A 15,434-nucleotide genomic window follows, 5' to 3' on the forward strand; every position below is an offset into this window, starting at 1 on the left:
TCGTCTTTTCAGATTGTATTACCATCGAAAGTTATAAAGAACGAGAGGATTCTTGACACTCTGATGTACCAAGCGAATTCAGGCATATACAGAAACATCGACAGCTGTTTGGAGGCGTATCAGAGGATGCATCTGCAGGATCAAGAAAGTTTCGATTGTGGACTATGAAAGTTAACCAACACGCGAAAGGTGCCGCAAGGACGAAGTGTACCTGAAAAACGCGTGACGATAAAGGACCCATGAATTTTTCTGATGATGAGAAAATTATTCTCTTGTAACGTTGCGGCATCCTTTTCGCGTTAGTTGATATTACATGCGAATAATCGAAGTCTTTTCACGGCAATGACCTGCAACTAGATCACTCCGATTACGACCGTGATATGTCGATAATTACACTGCGAGGCCTGACACAAATTATGATAGATTTCTCCGATATTACACAAGGTCGTTGTGCTGAGCCACTCGACGAATAATAAGTTTAAACATAATCTCGGCTCCATTCGCGTAAACTTGATTTGATACTCGTCTACAGTAATTCAATTATATCTGGTGGCGTATCAGACTGCCATCCTTGTTTTGTTATCAAAGTGAATCGTCTGTGAGGGGAATAATGTTATAAAGCTGATATTAATGGAGGTATACTTGATAAAGAATTTTTAAAAGTTTCTTTAAAAAGTTTTGACGGATTTGAAAAAGTTTCCTGTTCGAGAAACTTTTGGCTTATCCGACAAATGTCAGTTAAATTTGTGAAATACCAGCTTACGTTGGTAAATAAGAGTTCAACATGTAATAATTTCCGTAAATAATTATTTCCAAATAACACAAAATTTTCTATTATTAATTAAAATTTTTTATGTACTTTGTTTTCGATTTTTAATATACAGAAACTGTCTTATAACAATGCTTCCATGACATACATTTCGTAATCTCCCATTTAGTTATGGAGTAAACACAAAATTAGAAAATATAGCTATGATAATGTCTAGCATTATTAAAGATGATTCTTATTGCTTATTTTTTCTATATCTTTTTCTGAATATACACATTATATTATTTTAATTCAATATTCGTATGAATTTTTGTGATTCGATATCATTATAAGGAGCGTTATTTTTGATAATATAAGCTCTTCCAAGCTGTCATAAGACAGCAAGTACACATTATATCAATAAATCAAGCAGGGAATAAAACAAGAAATACGTTACGTCACTTTCATGTTAAAGTTTCGTAAATAGGCGTTATCAATCTCCGCAGACTTTGTTATATTAATATATTCTTAACATGTGATTGATAAAATTAAATGTAAAGTATTGATTGAGAGCGCGAGTAACGCGAGTGTGGGAAAAGCATAATTTTTCACACCTTTAATGAGAAGAATCACGCAACTAAAATTTCTGATCAGTTAAAAGTCAAAGTAATTAATTAAGGAATACTTCTTATATTTCAATACCACAGGTGAACGATGACGAAGACAAATCTGGCCAGTAATATTTATCGTGTGACAATGGCTGCGTTCGGGGAGCGCGCTATTAGCGCTATTGCATCATTCTATCTTTATCGCTCATCAAGTGTAGTATAAGGATAGAATAAGCAAATAGCGCTAATAGCGCGCTCCCCGAACGCAGCCAATGTCATCTGTCCTCTGTCTTTGGTGAAATGACAAAGACAAAAATAGCAAACGAATCACTTGACGATAGCGTTGTCGACGTAAAGAGTTAAGAAATATTCACTTTAATGATCATCGATCAAAAAGGCTTTTGATTGAGAGCGCGCATCGTATCGGCGGCACTTAATAAATTGCCGACACATGACAATCTGTATCATAAAAGAAAACGCTACTAATAACACGTAAGAATGGTTTACTATTACGTAAGCTTAAAAAGAAGATATATAAATATGCATATAATATATATACGTATCGTTATATATACATAAGAATAAAACGATAAACGATGAATAACAACAATAATAATAAAAATAATGACGCTAATAATGAAAATGAGGTGTAAAATATAATATAATAACGATAATAGCGCAAGCGAATTGATGTTGAATGTTGGGAGAAAAAAATATACGTATACATATACATATGTATATACGCATACATATGTATATGTATATACATATATATATTCGAGGTCTGTTCTGTTTTCTATCGTAGATTTTATATTTTCAAATACTCTAAGACAGAGATTCTAAAATCCACGGAGAGAGCAGGCTGGAGAAAGAATTTTTCGCGCGACAAAAAACGCGCGGGCCTCTTTTTCGTTTAGCAAAATGACTCCCTTTTCCCACAGGGAAAACACTTATTCGTGGCCGCAAAATTTTTTATCACACGATCGTGAATCACTCGACCTTCCTGTTCTACAAAGAGAAGAGACATATCGACGATCTCTCTCCGATGGGAGAATGGATTTTCCGAAAGGAAGAGGATTTTCATTGGAGTCACTTCGTGATTTCGACGAAATCTTTGCGAATATCAAACGAGACCTCGACTAGCCTGGTTCCGGCAGCGCTCCGGTAACGATTATATCAAAAAGCGAGAGAGGCGAAAAGAGAATAAATGGGATAGAAATCGCGCGATTTCACACGCAGAACACGTATTCCGCGATCTCCTTTTCCAAAGATATTTTTCAGGAGTCGATTTCTTCTTCGATGTTCCAAAGGAGGAAATATTTTTACACGATCTCGGTTGGTCGTCCGCGATGCGACGTAATATTTTCCAGCGCCGATTTCCCGCTGTATATTATGTTATTATATATGTAACAAGTAATATTATGGTACTTGTATAATGCGCGTAAAGGTATAAGGCCGTTAATCCTCAACCACTACGGTGAGTTCAAATCTGTTCCCAATGCAGATTTCTCAGTTTTCAATTTTGCGCCAGAAATAGTGTCTGATTGTATATCTGACTATTGTTTGTGCTTCATAATCTATATATTTTTCAAACCCTTGGGCTTGAAATGAAATAATTACTTTCCATATAACTACGTGAAAGTTCATTTTATGTACCATTAGTTATAGTAATATATAATATTATGGGTTTCTCTCTATCTCTTTCTTTCTGTTTTTTACTCCCTACTAAAAATTACTATTACTAGAAAGATGTAATGATTTTTTCTTTGTCGAACATAATAATAGAACCAGACAGGCACATCAATAATAATAAAAAATGATTGTACTCTGTCATTGGGTCCAAAATTGATCTCATTGTAGTTGTTATTTCATTCAAATACATATATTTATAGTAGTTGAGGATTAAAATCGGTCTCCTCCCGCTACGGAGGGCGCTAAACTGTTAAGTGTCTTATTGTTCAGGCAAGCGGCTGGACGAAAGTAGAGTTTCGAAATATCGCCATTCGACGAAATCCGATTATCCAGATTACAATTCATGTATTTGTTTACTCTTATTATTACGCAGATTCGGTTTTTTTTTTAACAAAAAAGGCATTTTTGTAAATATATTTACCGCATAACAAAGAAAAAATTAAGTGTATAAATCACGGATATAATAATTATTTTTCTAATTAATTTTAGTTAGTAACTTTCTTGGGGAATGATGAGTATTAAAGTCTTCACGTGAATCATAATTTCCAGAAAACAAATTCAAATATAGGACACGATAATAGAAAACGGATCGCGAAGCGGGTGAAATTCGAAATTCTACTTCGTCAGTGTGTAAGCGTAGTTTTAGTGTGTGATCGAAGTGTATTCGATTGTTCATTGTATCTACGACGTCTCCCAATCTATGTAGAGACGCGCCATAAGCTCATTATTCATTCGTTATATTTATCGGAGTAAAACTCGGCGCAGGCTCACTTAGGATTGCTGATGGAAGTTTTCGTTATCGTGATATAATTACGATTACGTAATTGCGCAGTGATTTATAAGATTCGAGATTTGTTTAAATATGATTATCGATAAAATTGACCATAAGCATTGCGCTTAAGAACCGATATGTAATATTTTTAATGTGCGTTTAAACAATTTAATCTACGATATTCGATCGATCGCGACTCGATGGCAACTGTGTTCTGCGAACATCTAGCTGGCAAATGTAAATGCATCGAGTCGTCTATTCGCGTTTATCCGAAAATCTGTAGCATCAAAAATCAAACTAGCTGAAATACCGATATCAAATATCTTTGCTTGAAAAGATCTGAACCTGCGCTCGAGTTTGCTAAAAAAAAAAAATATCACGAATCAGTACAAACTTACGCCTGTCGTGTGTATAACTCTTCCTCCTCTCGCGCCGTGGCACGTAGAGTATATACTAATGTACAAAACGAAACTTTTTTTACTGTACTCGACGACAGTCCAGGCGTTGCTCGTTGTCAAGAAAGATAGAGCGAAAAGGGGGGGAGTGTAGGGCGCCAAGCCGAGGTACCCCCTCGAGAACACCCAAAAAAAAAAAAGAAAATTTGAAAAAAGTCATCGAACGCCATTCTGTCCAGCCATTGCCGCCTATTGTTCAACTGTACATTCACGCAAATGTGTAAAGAAATTGTTTCGCAGAGGGATAGAGGAGGCAAATGAAAAAAAAAAATAAACAGAAAGAGAGAGAGAAATATATATATACGTATACATATATATTAAAATGTAAACACACACGCACACATGACATACATGTGCACACGTATAAAGAGAGGGGTGAGAAAGAGTATAATGCGATCAAAACTGCGTGACGAAATATTGTGAGCCACGTGAGCGGACTCCGGCGAGTAAGTAGCGTAAGTAAGTGTAATATCAGACGCACATTGAGGCGGATTTCCGAAAGGGAAAAAAATCGCGCCGTTAAAATCATCTTTTTGCCCTAAAGGGTGTAAGATCATTTTTATCAATTTTGCCAAAATAATTTGCTATCAAATGGAATGCCATGAAGGATTAAAACTGAAAGTTTATCAGTCTCTTAATCTTTCTTGGCTGCTTGTGTTGTGTATATAAAATTTGCTGGTAACATTCTGTTGTACATTTTATAGTGGACAAGTTTTTAACGATTAATCCATTCTAATAAATCAAAATACTGTTATAAATTTTATCAAGCAGTTGTAAGTCGTTGTTTGCATATAAGTTACAATAGGCTGTTAAATACGTTGATCGATTATATAAATTCTGTCGTTCCGCGGAATTAAGAATGACGATGCATGTGCACGGACGTGCCACTGTATCACGCAGAACTCAATGTGTGCCTGGCTAAGGATAATCTCTGCGTTTTGTGCGATGTACGAGGGTTGTGCATAATCTTAAGCGCTTCTCGCGAATTCTCCGGTATGCGTCTGGTTATTTGTGCGATAGTCTATATAAATGCCGTTGTCGTGATGCCGTGTACGTGTTGTCATTCTTATCTTGTTAAATACTCGCTGTTCTTATCGACATTATACCGCTGCCATTGGATTTTCATCGTCTCGTTGTTGTTGTTGTTGTCGTTATTGTTAAGGGGGAAACGTATTGTCCGTTCATTCAATTGCACGCACAGACGGCAGCGACGTGATACCACGACTATTTCTTTTTTTTTTTACTTCGCGGCACTGTACCCTTCCCGTGAAACATGATAAATTTTTAATTATACTCCTGTGTAATTTTATAAAAAAAATTCTATAGAATGTGTGTTCGGATTTTTGCAAAGCATTTAATTTAATTTGAATGATAGAATACAAAATATCATTCCTAAATATGCTTAAACTGAAAACGATCTATTTTGTTATGAATAACCCACCGATATTCAAATTATTTCCACAGTGTGGCCGATACAAAAGTAAAAGTCGTGGTTCTCGATTCCTGCAACTATACATTTCTCTCATTGTCAGTATGAAAATATTGAGTGATCGATATCAGTTTGTAATTAGCCCAAATGTTATTTCGTTCATTCGGATTTTTAATTCCACTATATTAATAATATGATTGATTGTTTACAGATTTCAACTTGCTTCGCCATGATATTGTATTATATTAATTGATTGATAATTTTTCATCCTGATATATCGCATTCACATTGTTGTATACGTGGATTCAAGTTACTAAATAGTGCGTGTAACGGACAGGGTTACCGGATATCAATTTTCGTAAAATATCAAAGAGCGTTTCGAGTTTCATGCGATCATATCGGTGTGAGATCATTGTGACCTGACAATTGTGAAAAGTGCGTGCACACGAGTTTCTTCCTTCCGCTTGTCGTCGTGATGAATCTTAGGAACTCGCCGTGTCGCGCTTACGTGGTAACGAATACAAAAAGAATACAGATAAAATTATGAACAAAGATTTATTGTATATGAAGCTACTGTGATGTTACTGTTGAATATAAAAAAAATATATATACATACATATATATATATATATATATATATATACATAAAAGATGCTGTATTTAAAGTCGTGTCTAAAGATTGTTTTCTTTTATCTCCTCGCTCACCGAAACAAAGTCTGTCGTGAATCTGTGAAAGTGAAATTGTAATTTATATTCGTACAAGCAAACTATTTTTTAAAGATGACAACGTGACTGATCTATTATGTAATATAGGCAATAAAAATGTATTGTGCTAGATTTTTTCTATATGTATGTTCGTGTAAACCTCGTCAAAGTGCATAATGGAATGTAAGTGCTTGTAGAACTAGTAGAACTTTTCCTCCCTCCGTTTCATTTGGTATACATTATTGGATTTTGCGTAAATCATAAAAATTAATTTTTTTTAAGTAGAATTTCAATATACCATGGACGTTTTCTGATCGTGAGGAAATCGAGAATAATTAAGCTACGTGAGATTTGATAATTTTTTTTTATTCTTTAAAGCATGATTAAGGAATCAAATCTTGTTTTAAAAGTTTGTACCAATATAAAATGTATAAATGCATATTTTTTAATTTTATAAATTTATAAAACAAATTCAGAATTTTGTACCAAAAGTTTTCCTATTAAAAACTTTCATATAAAATAATATTCTAAAATTAAGAAATATTGCATTCAATATGTAATAACAACATTAAAAAAGCGGATTGGCAAATTGAGTTGAAATTTATTTTATATTGGTAACTCTATATGGTTTCTCTGTTACAGAACGAAAATCAATATCAATCTACATGGGGAGCATTCATCATCTACAAACTTATAATATTACACTACTTGTAAAACATAAAAATTCAATTTTTAGCTTCTAATAAAGTTACTGAAAAGTAAATACCGGACGGCGTTCAATAACATTAATTAGAAATTTAGAAAATTATTTACATTAAATTTTTTTTCACGATTTCGGATTATACTTTTAATACTAATTTTACTTGTGATATTAATTTCTATATTGGACAGGCTATTTAGCCTGTCCTTGTCCAAAGAAATAGTTTTTAAAATGAAATTGCTTTACGTGATCTCTACATCTTGCATGAATATTCATAAATACATTAATGCGTTATGTACTTATATAATTTATAATACTCGTGACGGTCTAAAGCATTTCTACTACGTTAAGATAATATACATATATAGTGTGAAAGATGTGTACATATTTACATACACGCAATACGTATGATGCACGTCTTCATTTGTCTCTGTGCGTGCTAAAAATCGGATTACAAATAGCAATCTGTGTTCTGATCAAATCTACATATATAAAGTTCTGTATAAAATTTTTGTATACAATTGAGCTGTGGGGAAATTGTATGTTATAAAATCACATTTATTTACAATTCTACAGGAGCGGTAGATTATTTGTACAAATTCGTACCACTGTACAGCGGTTTGTGAATCTTTAAAAAAATTCTAATCATCATATTAAAACATTGCAGTTTTAAGGTATAAGTTTACAGCAAATATTTTGTCAGGTAAAATTCGCGAGCGCTCGCGCAGTACGATCTTAGTCCTCTATAATCGAGATCTGCGTGTGTCGACAAGTTCTAAAGCATTGCAATGAGCGTAAATACGCCAGATACAGTCTTATTAAAACGCTAGACCATCAAGGTCGCAAATTAATATATATATGTACAACTTTGTACACCCGTTTTAACCATACTCGCTTTCAGAATGCCTGAAAAATAATTTCAAGACAAATCAGCATCGTTTTATTGTCAACTCGAGCTATAAGTTCACCATTTGGCTCTAACACTCCAGTCTTTCGGTGTCCAATGCAAACACTTAGGATCTATTCTGATCTGTCTCTTTTCCATTGCAGTTGAGTGTTGTTCGATAATTTCCCTGCGAATAAAGATATGCATCATTATGAAGATCTCACCGAATTCAGATAAATCATAATCTTCTTTCATTTTGACCGTAAATTACCTATTTAGTGTTACAATATATTGTCCCTTGTAGTAGTTAATGAGATTCAGATTTTGCAGAGTCGATATTACGTCCTCTTTCTTGATCGACGTCAATTCGGAGATTTCGTTTATCGTTATCTGCGGCTTCTCGTTTTCTACCACGGGCTTTACGTTCAGCAGAATATCGAGTATCGTGTGAGCCCAGTAACTTCGGTACGAAAGTAAACCCAAATCGGACAGCGGCTTTTCGGGAGAACCAGTCTTTCCTTCAAATTTTGACAGCTCGTATGAAAATTCTATTAGAAGCTTGCCGTAACCTCTTCTCTGGTACGGTGGCAGTGTAAGAATGCATGCTACATTGTGATCTTCCGTCGATTCCTTTTCCTTCGAAAAATAGCCTACTATATGAAACCCTCTGCTATCAAAGTCTGTCATTACATAGAACAAAAATGGATCTGTGTCATAGTAAAGAGTTTTGTGATCTAAGAATAGCTTTGCCAGTAGGCAAAGATTTTGCGCGTAATTCTTATTCTTGCGGCCGTCAATCTCGAAAAACGATATAGATCCCTTCCTATATATTTCGTTTCCGGGTGGATGACGTAAATTGCACTTGACTAAATGCCTTTCTAAGCACTTTCGACTTTTCCTGTACTTTAGGCAGAACTCACAGATATATATACAAGTTAAGTTCACCATCTCTTGCGGATATGGGCTAAAATACCAAGGCTTTATTCTATGACGGCCTAATTCAATTAGTTCTACGTTTTTCATTCTCGTGACTACGTCATCGTGGTGATGCGCCACCAAGGAGCCAGTGGGCCTGGGACCCGGCGTTTGCGGCGGCGGCGGTGGGGCATCTTGAGAGTCCTCATTTTCTAGAAACGTCGCTTTCCTTTTCCTAGACATTTTCTTTTGCAGCGCCGCTTGTAGCACGGCGTTACCGTTGACTGGCTCATTGCTAACGCTACTGGGACTAGGAGGTCTACTAACGGCCTGCTTTTTTGGGGTCGCCGCACCAGTTCCGGGCGTTGTTCCTTCGCGACGAGGATACTGGACCTTTCTAGTGTCCAGGGAATCTTCCATAACCCATTCATCTAATCGTTTGTTGACTGAAATAGCGCAGTTTTGATAACACTTGTCGACACTTATGATTCTCATACTTAAACGCTAAAGCGATTTACTTACAGTCCACATAGTGAACGTAATAGCACTTGACGCCTTGTACTTCCTTAACGCTGATGATTTCAGCTAGCGCTACAGATAGGACAAAAAGATTTTTGTTTAAATTGTGTTGCTGTGACTTTTAATCTACAATATTATTTATTATATATTTAAGAATAATACATTTGCATATATATAAAATATATTAATTGTAACAAAATTGTAAACAAAATTACGTTACATCCAAATGTAATATATTCTTAAATCTTGTATATGGAGCAAGTATCTCAGAAATGTGATATATGCATATGCAATAAAATCGGCCTTATCAAATATGTTATTTATCACTATAATTCAATAAAGATCAATGTATATAATTGCAATCAGAATATCTTCATCATAGAGTAGCGTAAAATACAATGTATGCTCCAAAACAATGTAGCTCAATCTCGCCACATGATGATCTCGCAACCACGCTCACTGTGGTGGATTTCAGAGAAAAAGCCACGCCTTTTATAACGACATATTCTTTGGGATGAACAGAACAACACGCGCGTACAATTTACTTACGCCAATCGTCCGTGCTGTGCATCTTGACCGGCAAACGACAGCCTTCTACCAGTGAATTCTGAAAATTAGGTTAGATCATCATCGTGTACGTGCATTTGCGAGTCGCGTGCGTCCCCGGGCGACCCGCCAGTGTTCCCGCCCACGGCGTATCGCGCACACTTACCACCGAGTCGCATATTGTCTCGCGTTCGTCGTGCTCCTCGATCATTTCAGTCTAAAATTCGGTTCAACCCTGTCAACAAGCACAATTTTATTTTAAAGCTTTCACAGTACCACACAGTACTGACGCGAGCGCCGTTCGTGCGGAACTACCTGAGGCGAGGAAGCGTCTCGGTCTGCTCGGTCGGTGACGACGGTGACTGCTAATAGCGCGCTCCGCTATTGGGTGCGAACTGCGAACGCACCCAAAATGTGAAAAGTCCGCGAAAGTGCAGTTGGGAGCAAACAGGTGTAGCATCGTTGCGGCAGTAACTGCTTCTGAGCGCGCGAAGTTGACCGCGCAATTCACGCGATTTCTCAGTATATTACATCTGTCGCGGAACGTCGACGAGTGTCGGGCGGATCCATAATCTCGCGAGATTGTAAGTACGCATTTTCCGTTCGAGCGTAAATTTCGCATCATCAAATAGAAAGCAAGGCAATAAGTAATTATAAGTAATATTTGCGTTGCACAATTAAAGTAATTTGTAAAGAGAAGAATACTTGTTTTAATGCTTGGCGATCGTAATAAAAGGCGAGCATACAGTATTTGCTACTTGGAGTACGGAAAATGTATAATCGCGTCAAGACGCGTAGTAGTGACGCCGCGTCAATCTTGTCGCGTGAAGTTGACCGCGAGGCGCGCGGGAAACGAAGCGCCTCCGCCATGTTGATTACGTCACGGTCTCTCTTCGTTTCCGGACGGCGGACAGTCCAGACACAGGATGACGGATCGGCTCCGGGACGAGTGGCGTCGCGACTCGTTTAACTGGTAAAAATAAGATAATATTAACCTTGCGTTCGTTATTTACTTTGCAACTATACTATCTAGCGCGTAGTACACATTTGGCGCGCTCCGGTATTGATAGATTCTTGAAAATACATATTCGCAGTACTTGTTCGGCCGAAGGCGCGTCGTGCGGTCAGTCGCGAAATCGCGGATATCTGCCAATATTGATACGCTTATTCATTAGGAGGCAAATAAAATAATTGTAGTAAAAGGCAAGCATATAGTATTTCTCCGCCATGTTGATTTATACATTCCCCCCCCTTTCATTTACAGAACGCGGCGGACGGAGTGGACAGACACGAGACGGATCGGCTCTCGGATCGCGACTTATTTAATTGGTGAGTATAACATGTAAATTAACTTTGCATTTAATATCTATTGCAGTACCCATCACGAAAGATATAGATTCGGCGCTCGGATATTGATAACCCGTTCGAACGCGTATTTCGAAAGTCTTGTTCGGCCGAAGATCTATCGCGCGAATCAATAATTTTAGCGACGCCGCGTTTTGTTGATACATTTAGTTGTGTTGATTATTATTTGTGAAATATCGCTGATATCGAGCGTGCTATAATTTTTTCTCTTATTTCTCCGCTGTCGCAATATGATTAAGTACGCGTGTGATTAATTTCGAGAGTATCGTAGAAAGTATAGGAAAGAATGAGGAGGCAGAGCCGCGCGATTATTGTATTCTAGTGATTGCTTGTAATCGATTAATTGTAATCAATATTTTGTTTGTTTTAGGAAACAGATGTGAATGTTAAGAAGAAATAGCAACGGAGAAAGAAGAGAAGAGGAGGAGCCGAGGAGGCGGCCAGGTTTAACAGATAAGGTGAGCATTTCATAATCTATTTATTAATTGTTAATAAAGGAAATAATTATTCATTTGCGGAGTATATCGTTTTCAGATCACTGTATGTAATAGTGTATTAAATGTCTAATACATTGTGTAATTAATGAAATATTTTAACAGCCTTTCCGTAATTTGATTGTATATCTCATACGGTCGTATTCCACTTCGTTTGTTATTTTTCGAAGAACTTCCTGAACTGGTGCACTAGTGCAGTAGATAAGAGTGAAACAAAATACACTTGTCTCACTCTAACTTATAATTATTGCACCATTTCAGAAAGTTTTTCGAAAAAAAACAAACGGGTTTACTTATTCTACTTATTTGTTGTTTAAAATATTTTAGCTTATATTTGAATATTTTTTAAATATATAATAAATTATTTATGACTTGATTAATATAAAATTTATAGGTATAAAATATTACTTAATATATAAAATGTTTCAAAATATTTCTAAATAATTTCTCAATAATTAAAATAATTATATTAGGATTAGGATATCAGGATATTTATCTTAGACATTATTTTTATTTGAATATTTTCGTATGTTACAGATCAATCTTGTATACATATAACTGTTGTGTGATATAAAAGAAAAGGGTTCAGATGGAAGAACCTGAGAGAAGAATGAGAAGGCCTAGGAGAGGTATCGGACGTCGGTGGAGCAACTTTGAGGTAAGCATTACTGCTTACTTGCGTAAAATTAGTCGTTCTGTTTTATTTAAAAATAATAATTAAAGAAAAAGAATTAATCTAAAGTTTTATAAAAATTTATTCTTATGCAGAGCCTTTTTGGAAAATTTATAATTTAATAAATATTATAAAAAGTTATTAAGATATTCTATACATGTCATTATCTTTTGAATTATTGATTATTTTGAGCGCCGTTTTTTATTTGATTTTTATGTTTGTACATTACAGAATACTTAATTACAGATACCTGAGTCGTTTTATTTCATCATGATTTTGAAATAATAATAATTAAAAAAAATAAGTAATTTGAAATTTTATATAAGAATTTATTTTTGTAAAGATATCTTTCTGAAAATGTATAATTATTTAAATAAAAGTGTAATTAAATGATGAATAAGAAGTTTGATGCGTAAGAATGATTTAATATCAAATCATTTATTTATATGTTACAGAAGATAACGACGCGGAAAGTGTCGCATCGAGAGAGCTGACAATCCGAGAGGACAGCCTGAGAGGAGGAGGAGGAGGCCTGGGAGAGGCATCGGGCACCAGTGGAACAACTTTGCGGTAAATATTATTTATTTGTGTAAAAGCAACTTTTTTCCTGTTTATTCTTGAATCGCTTTGGTTCACAATAATTTAGAAATAATAATTAGAAAGAAAGTGGTAATTTGAAGTTTTATAAAAGCTCATTATTGTAAAGATCTTTTTAGAAAAATAATTATTTAAATAAATATCTAATTGAATGATAAATAAAAGGTTTGATGTCATAGGAATTATGTTTTAAAACATTGGGTTTTTTTAACACTATTTTAATATGAATTTTATGTTTGTATGTTACAGATTCAACGTAGCTACGTGGCAGATATAATTCCGCTGTTGCGAATCAGGGTCGGTGAGTGATGAATTAACATATTTATTGAGGTAACGGATGTGTAGCAAATTATTAAATATACTTACCATATATCCAGATAATTGTATACAATTTGATAACAATACGAAGGTCTACATATGTATAAGAATAAAGCATTCTATACATCCGTTGCCTTAAAAAGAATAAATTAGTTTCTCTAGAATCTTTAGATTCTCTAGAATTAGTAGAAAAAGTTAAGAATATTCTCAATATTCCTGAAACTCTTCCAAAATTGATATAGTGAATGGGGTGAATAGTATTGATACTTTCGAATGACAACCATAAACAGCAACGCAGGGAACCGATACTGGGGTCACTTTTGACTCATATTGAAATTTTCGTCATGCGACCGTGATTATGCGTACTTTAGAACTATTTTTCATGACATCACAACTTAGATCTTTTCTTCTCGCTGGTGTATCAAATATTGTCTGGTACAGACATTCTCGCAATCATTTGTTTATATTCATTGTCTTCTCATGGCCAAAAATGATTTCGCAGTCCTAAAGACTTTGTTATTAAGGATTACAGAATAGGCCTACAGGTATCGGTCAGATTTATGAGAGAAAATATACCTGTTTGTCTTTGCTTTTATATCTTATTTTGTAACTCCGGTGGTTAATTCTAAAAAGAAAGTTTACCTGAAATTTTTTGACACAGTCAAACCGTTTAATCGTCCAAACGCGCTACATATCACTAGCGCTGTTAACTATAAATTTTTGGACTTTGAAAACTAAAAAAAAACGTAAATAGATAAATACGTAAATAAAAAATAAAAGTAATACAGTTTAACTTGCTAGTGTTTTCAGATTACATATGTAAATATTAATTTTCTCAAAATTATCATATATACTTGTGTATATGTATTGAGGGAAACGCGTCTCTCTCGTTCCCACCGCGGACATTACATACTATATTTAGGGTCTATTTAAAAAAAGAAGTGAAATATTTAATATTAAAAAATAGTATTGTTAAGAAAATAATATGATTTATTAATAATAAGTAATTCGATATTGCTATTTAAGAGGCATCTGCGGGAAGATAAGATAGATTTCACAACTCGCTAACTTTGAAAGTCACTTCAAGAATAAAATCTTAGAGTATAAAGAAAGTGTCCAATATCAAAATTTCTTAATCTTAAAGTTTGCGCCAGATTACGCGATTCGTAATTCGTGATTCATAATCATATTCGTATAAGATTTATGAATAGTATGAATTCACCGAGTTATTCATCGAGTTTGCATTTATTTCCAAGGGACACATTGCAGTCAAAATGATGTCATTATCGGTATAGCAAGTTGTTCTTTACAAGGTTCCGAATGATGATCGTAGGTCTAGATGGCACTTTACGTGATTGCTAGGAATCTGCGGTTCCGCAGGGATGACTGATCCGCACAGTCATTTGGGCTTATTGTTAGTAAACCCACGGACCCGAGCTCAATATACTGCGGATATTTACATATATTTATACACCCCTATATACATCCGCATACAAACATTTTTACGAGCAATAGTATAAATATTTGAGAAAGAATAAAAGCATATAATCTGATGAGAAGAATAAAGAAATAGAGAAAGAATAAGAAAAAAGCTATAATATATGTATAAGAACAGGATAGCCAAAGATGAAGTTTATTTTTTATTAATATTCCTTAATTAAAAAGATAAATTTCTTTCCTTTAACACATAGAAAATATTCTATAATAATTAATAATCTTTGTAAGTCGCAATAATCTGGCACAGTCGTTTTCATATATATATATTTGATTTAATGGTTATTCTATTATAACGGCTATCTTATCACATATTAAAAGTTATTGTATACAAATTCATACAAGATAAAGAAAGAATTATTTAAATAATATTTTAACTTTTATATCTGCGTAATCGTTTATTTAATATTGCATATTTATGACATCATTATTTACATAATGCATGTTATTTTCATATTTTTATAAGATATATATTATATGATACATATTTTATAAAACGTACTTAAGTCTACTAAAAG

General features: G+C 34.6%; 2 protein-coding genes and 1 long non-coding RNA gene across 4 annotated transcripts in view; 2 read left to right on the top strand and 1 right to left on the bottom strand.

The window, feature by feature from the left end:
• Rsh (Rap GTPase activating protein radish) overlaps positions 1-6,541 on the top strand; it is a 126,574-nt gene extending 120,033 nt beyond the window's left edge. Inside the window, 1 exon segment of the mRNA XM_071776113.1 lies at positions 13-6,541. Within this exon segment, the coding sequence (XP_071632214.1) occupies positions 13-168 (156 nt within the window). The 3' untranslated portion in view covers positions 169-6,541.
• A 449-nt stretch (positions 6,542-6,990) lies between these two features.
• Positions 6,991-10,294, bottom strand: Tip60 (Histone acetyltransferase Tip60). The gene is made up of 5 exons (XM_071776121.1): positions 10,142-10,294; positions 9,979-10,036; positions 9,433-9,501; positions 8,267-9,356; positions 6,991-8,182 (listed from the first exon to the last, which is right to left on the bottom strand). Exons 1-5 carry the CDS (start codon positions 10,184-10,186, stop codon positions 8,074-8,076), a joined length of 1,371 nt encoding a protein of 456 aa, XP_071632222.1. The 5' UTR covers positions 10,187-10,294; the 3' UTR covers positions 6,991-8,073.
• A 275-nt stretch (positions 10,295-10,569) lies between these two features.
• The window catches only part of LOC139811751 (uncharacterized), a 105,870-nt gene continuing 101,005 nt past the window's right edge, over positions 10,570-15,434 (top strand). For both annotated transcript variants that reach the window (XR_011731737.1, XR_011731738.1), the window contains exons 1-6: positions 10,570-10,948; positions 11,240-11,304; positions 11,711-11,798; positions 12,372-12,492; positions 12,963-13,077; positions 13,354-13,405. This is a non-coding gene — a long non-coding RNA (uncharacterized lncRNA). The remainder of the gene's footprint in view (positions 10,949-11,239; positions 11,305-11,710; positions 11,799-12,371; positions 12,493-12,962; positions 13,078-13,353; positions 13,406-15,434) is intronic.

The sequence above is a fragment of the Temnothorax longispinosus genome, chromosome 4 (assembly GCF_030848805.1).
Source record: "Temnothorax longispinosus isolate EJ_2023e chromosome 4, Tlon_JGU_v1, whole genome shotgun sequence".
NCBI lineage: Eukaryota > Metazoa > Arthropoda > Insecta > Hymenoptera > Formicidae > Temnothorax > Temnothorax longispinosus.

Excerpts from the sequence above, each read along its gene's own strand:
- Tip60 (XM_071776121.1), bottom strand. The coding sequence starts at position 10,186 with ATGATCGAGGAGCACGACGAACGCGAGACAATATGCGACTCGGTG. Across the intron at positions 9,357-9,432 it reads TTACGTTCACTATGTGGACT|TCAACAAACGATTAGATGAA; the intron begins GTAAGTAAATCG and ends GCGCTATTTCAG. Across the intron at positions 8,183-8,266 it reads TATATTGTAACACTAAATAG|GGAAATTATCGAACAACACT; the intron begins GTAATTTACGGT and ends CTTTATTCGCAG.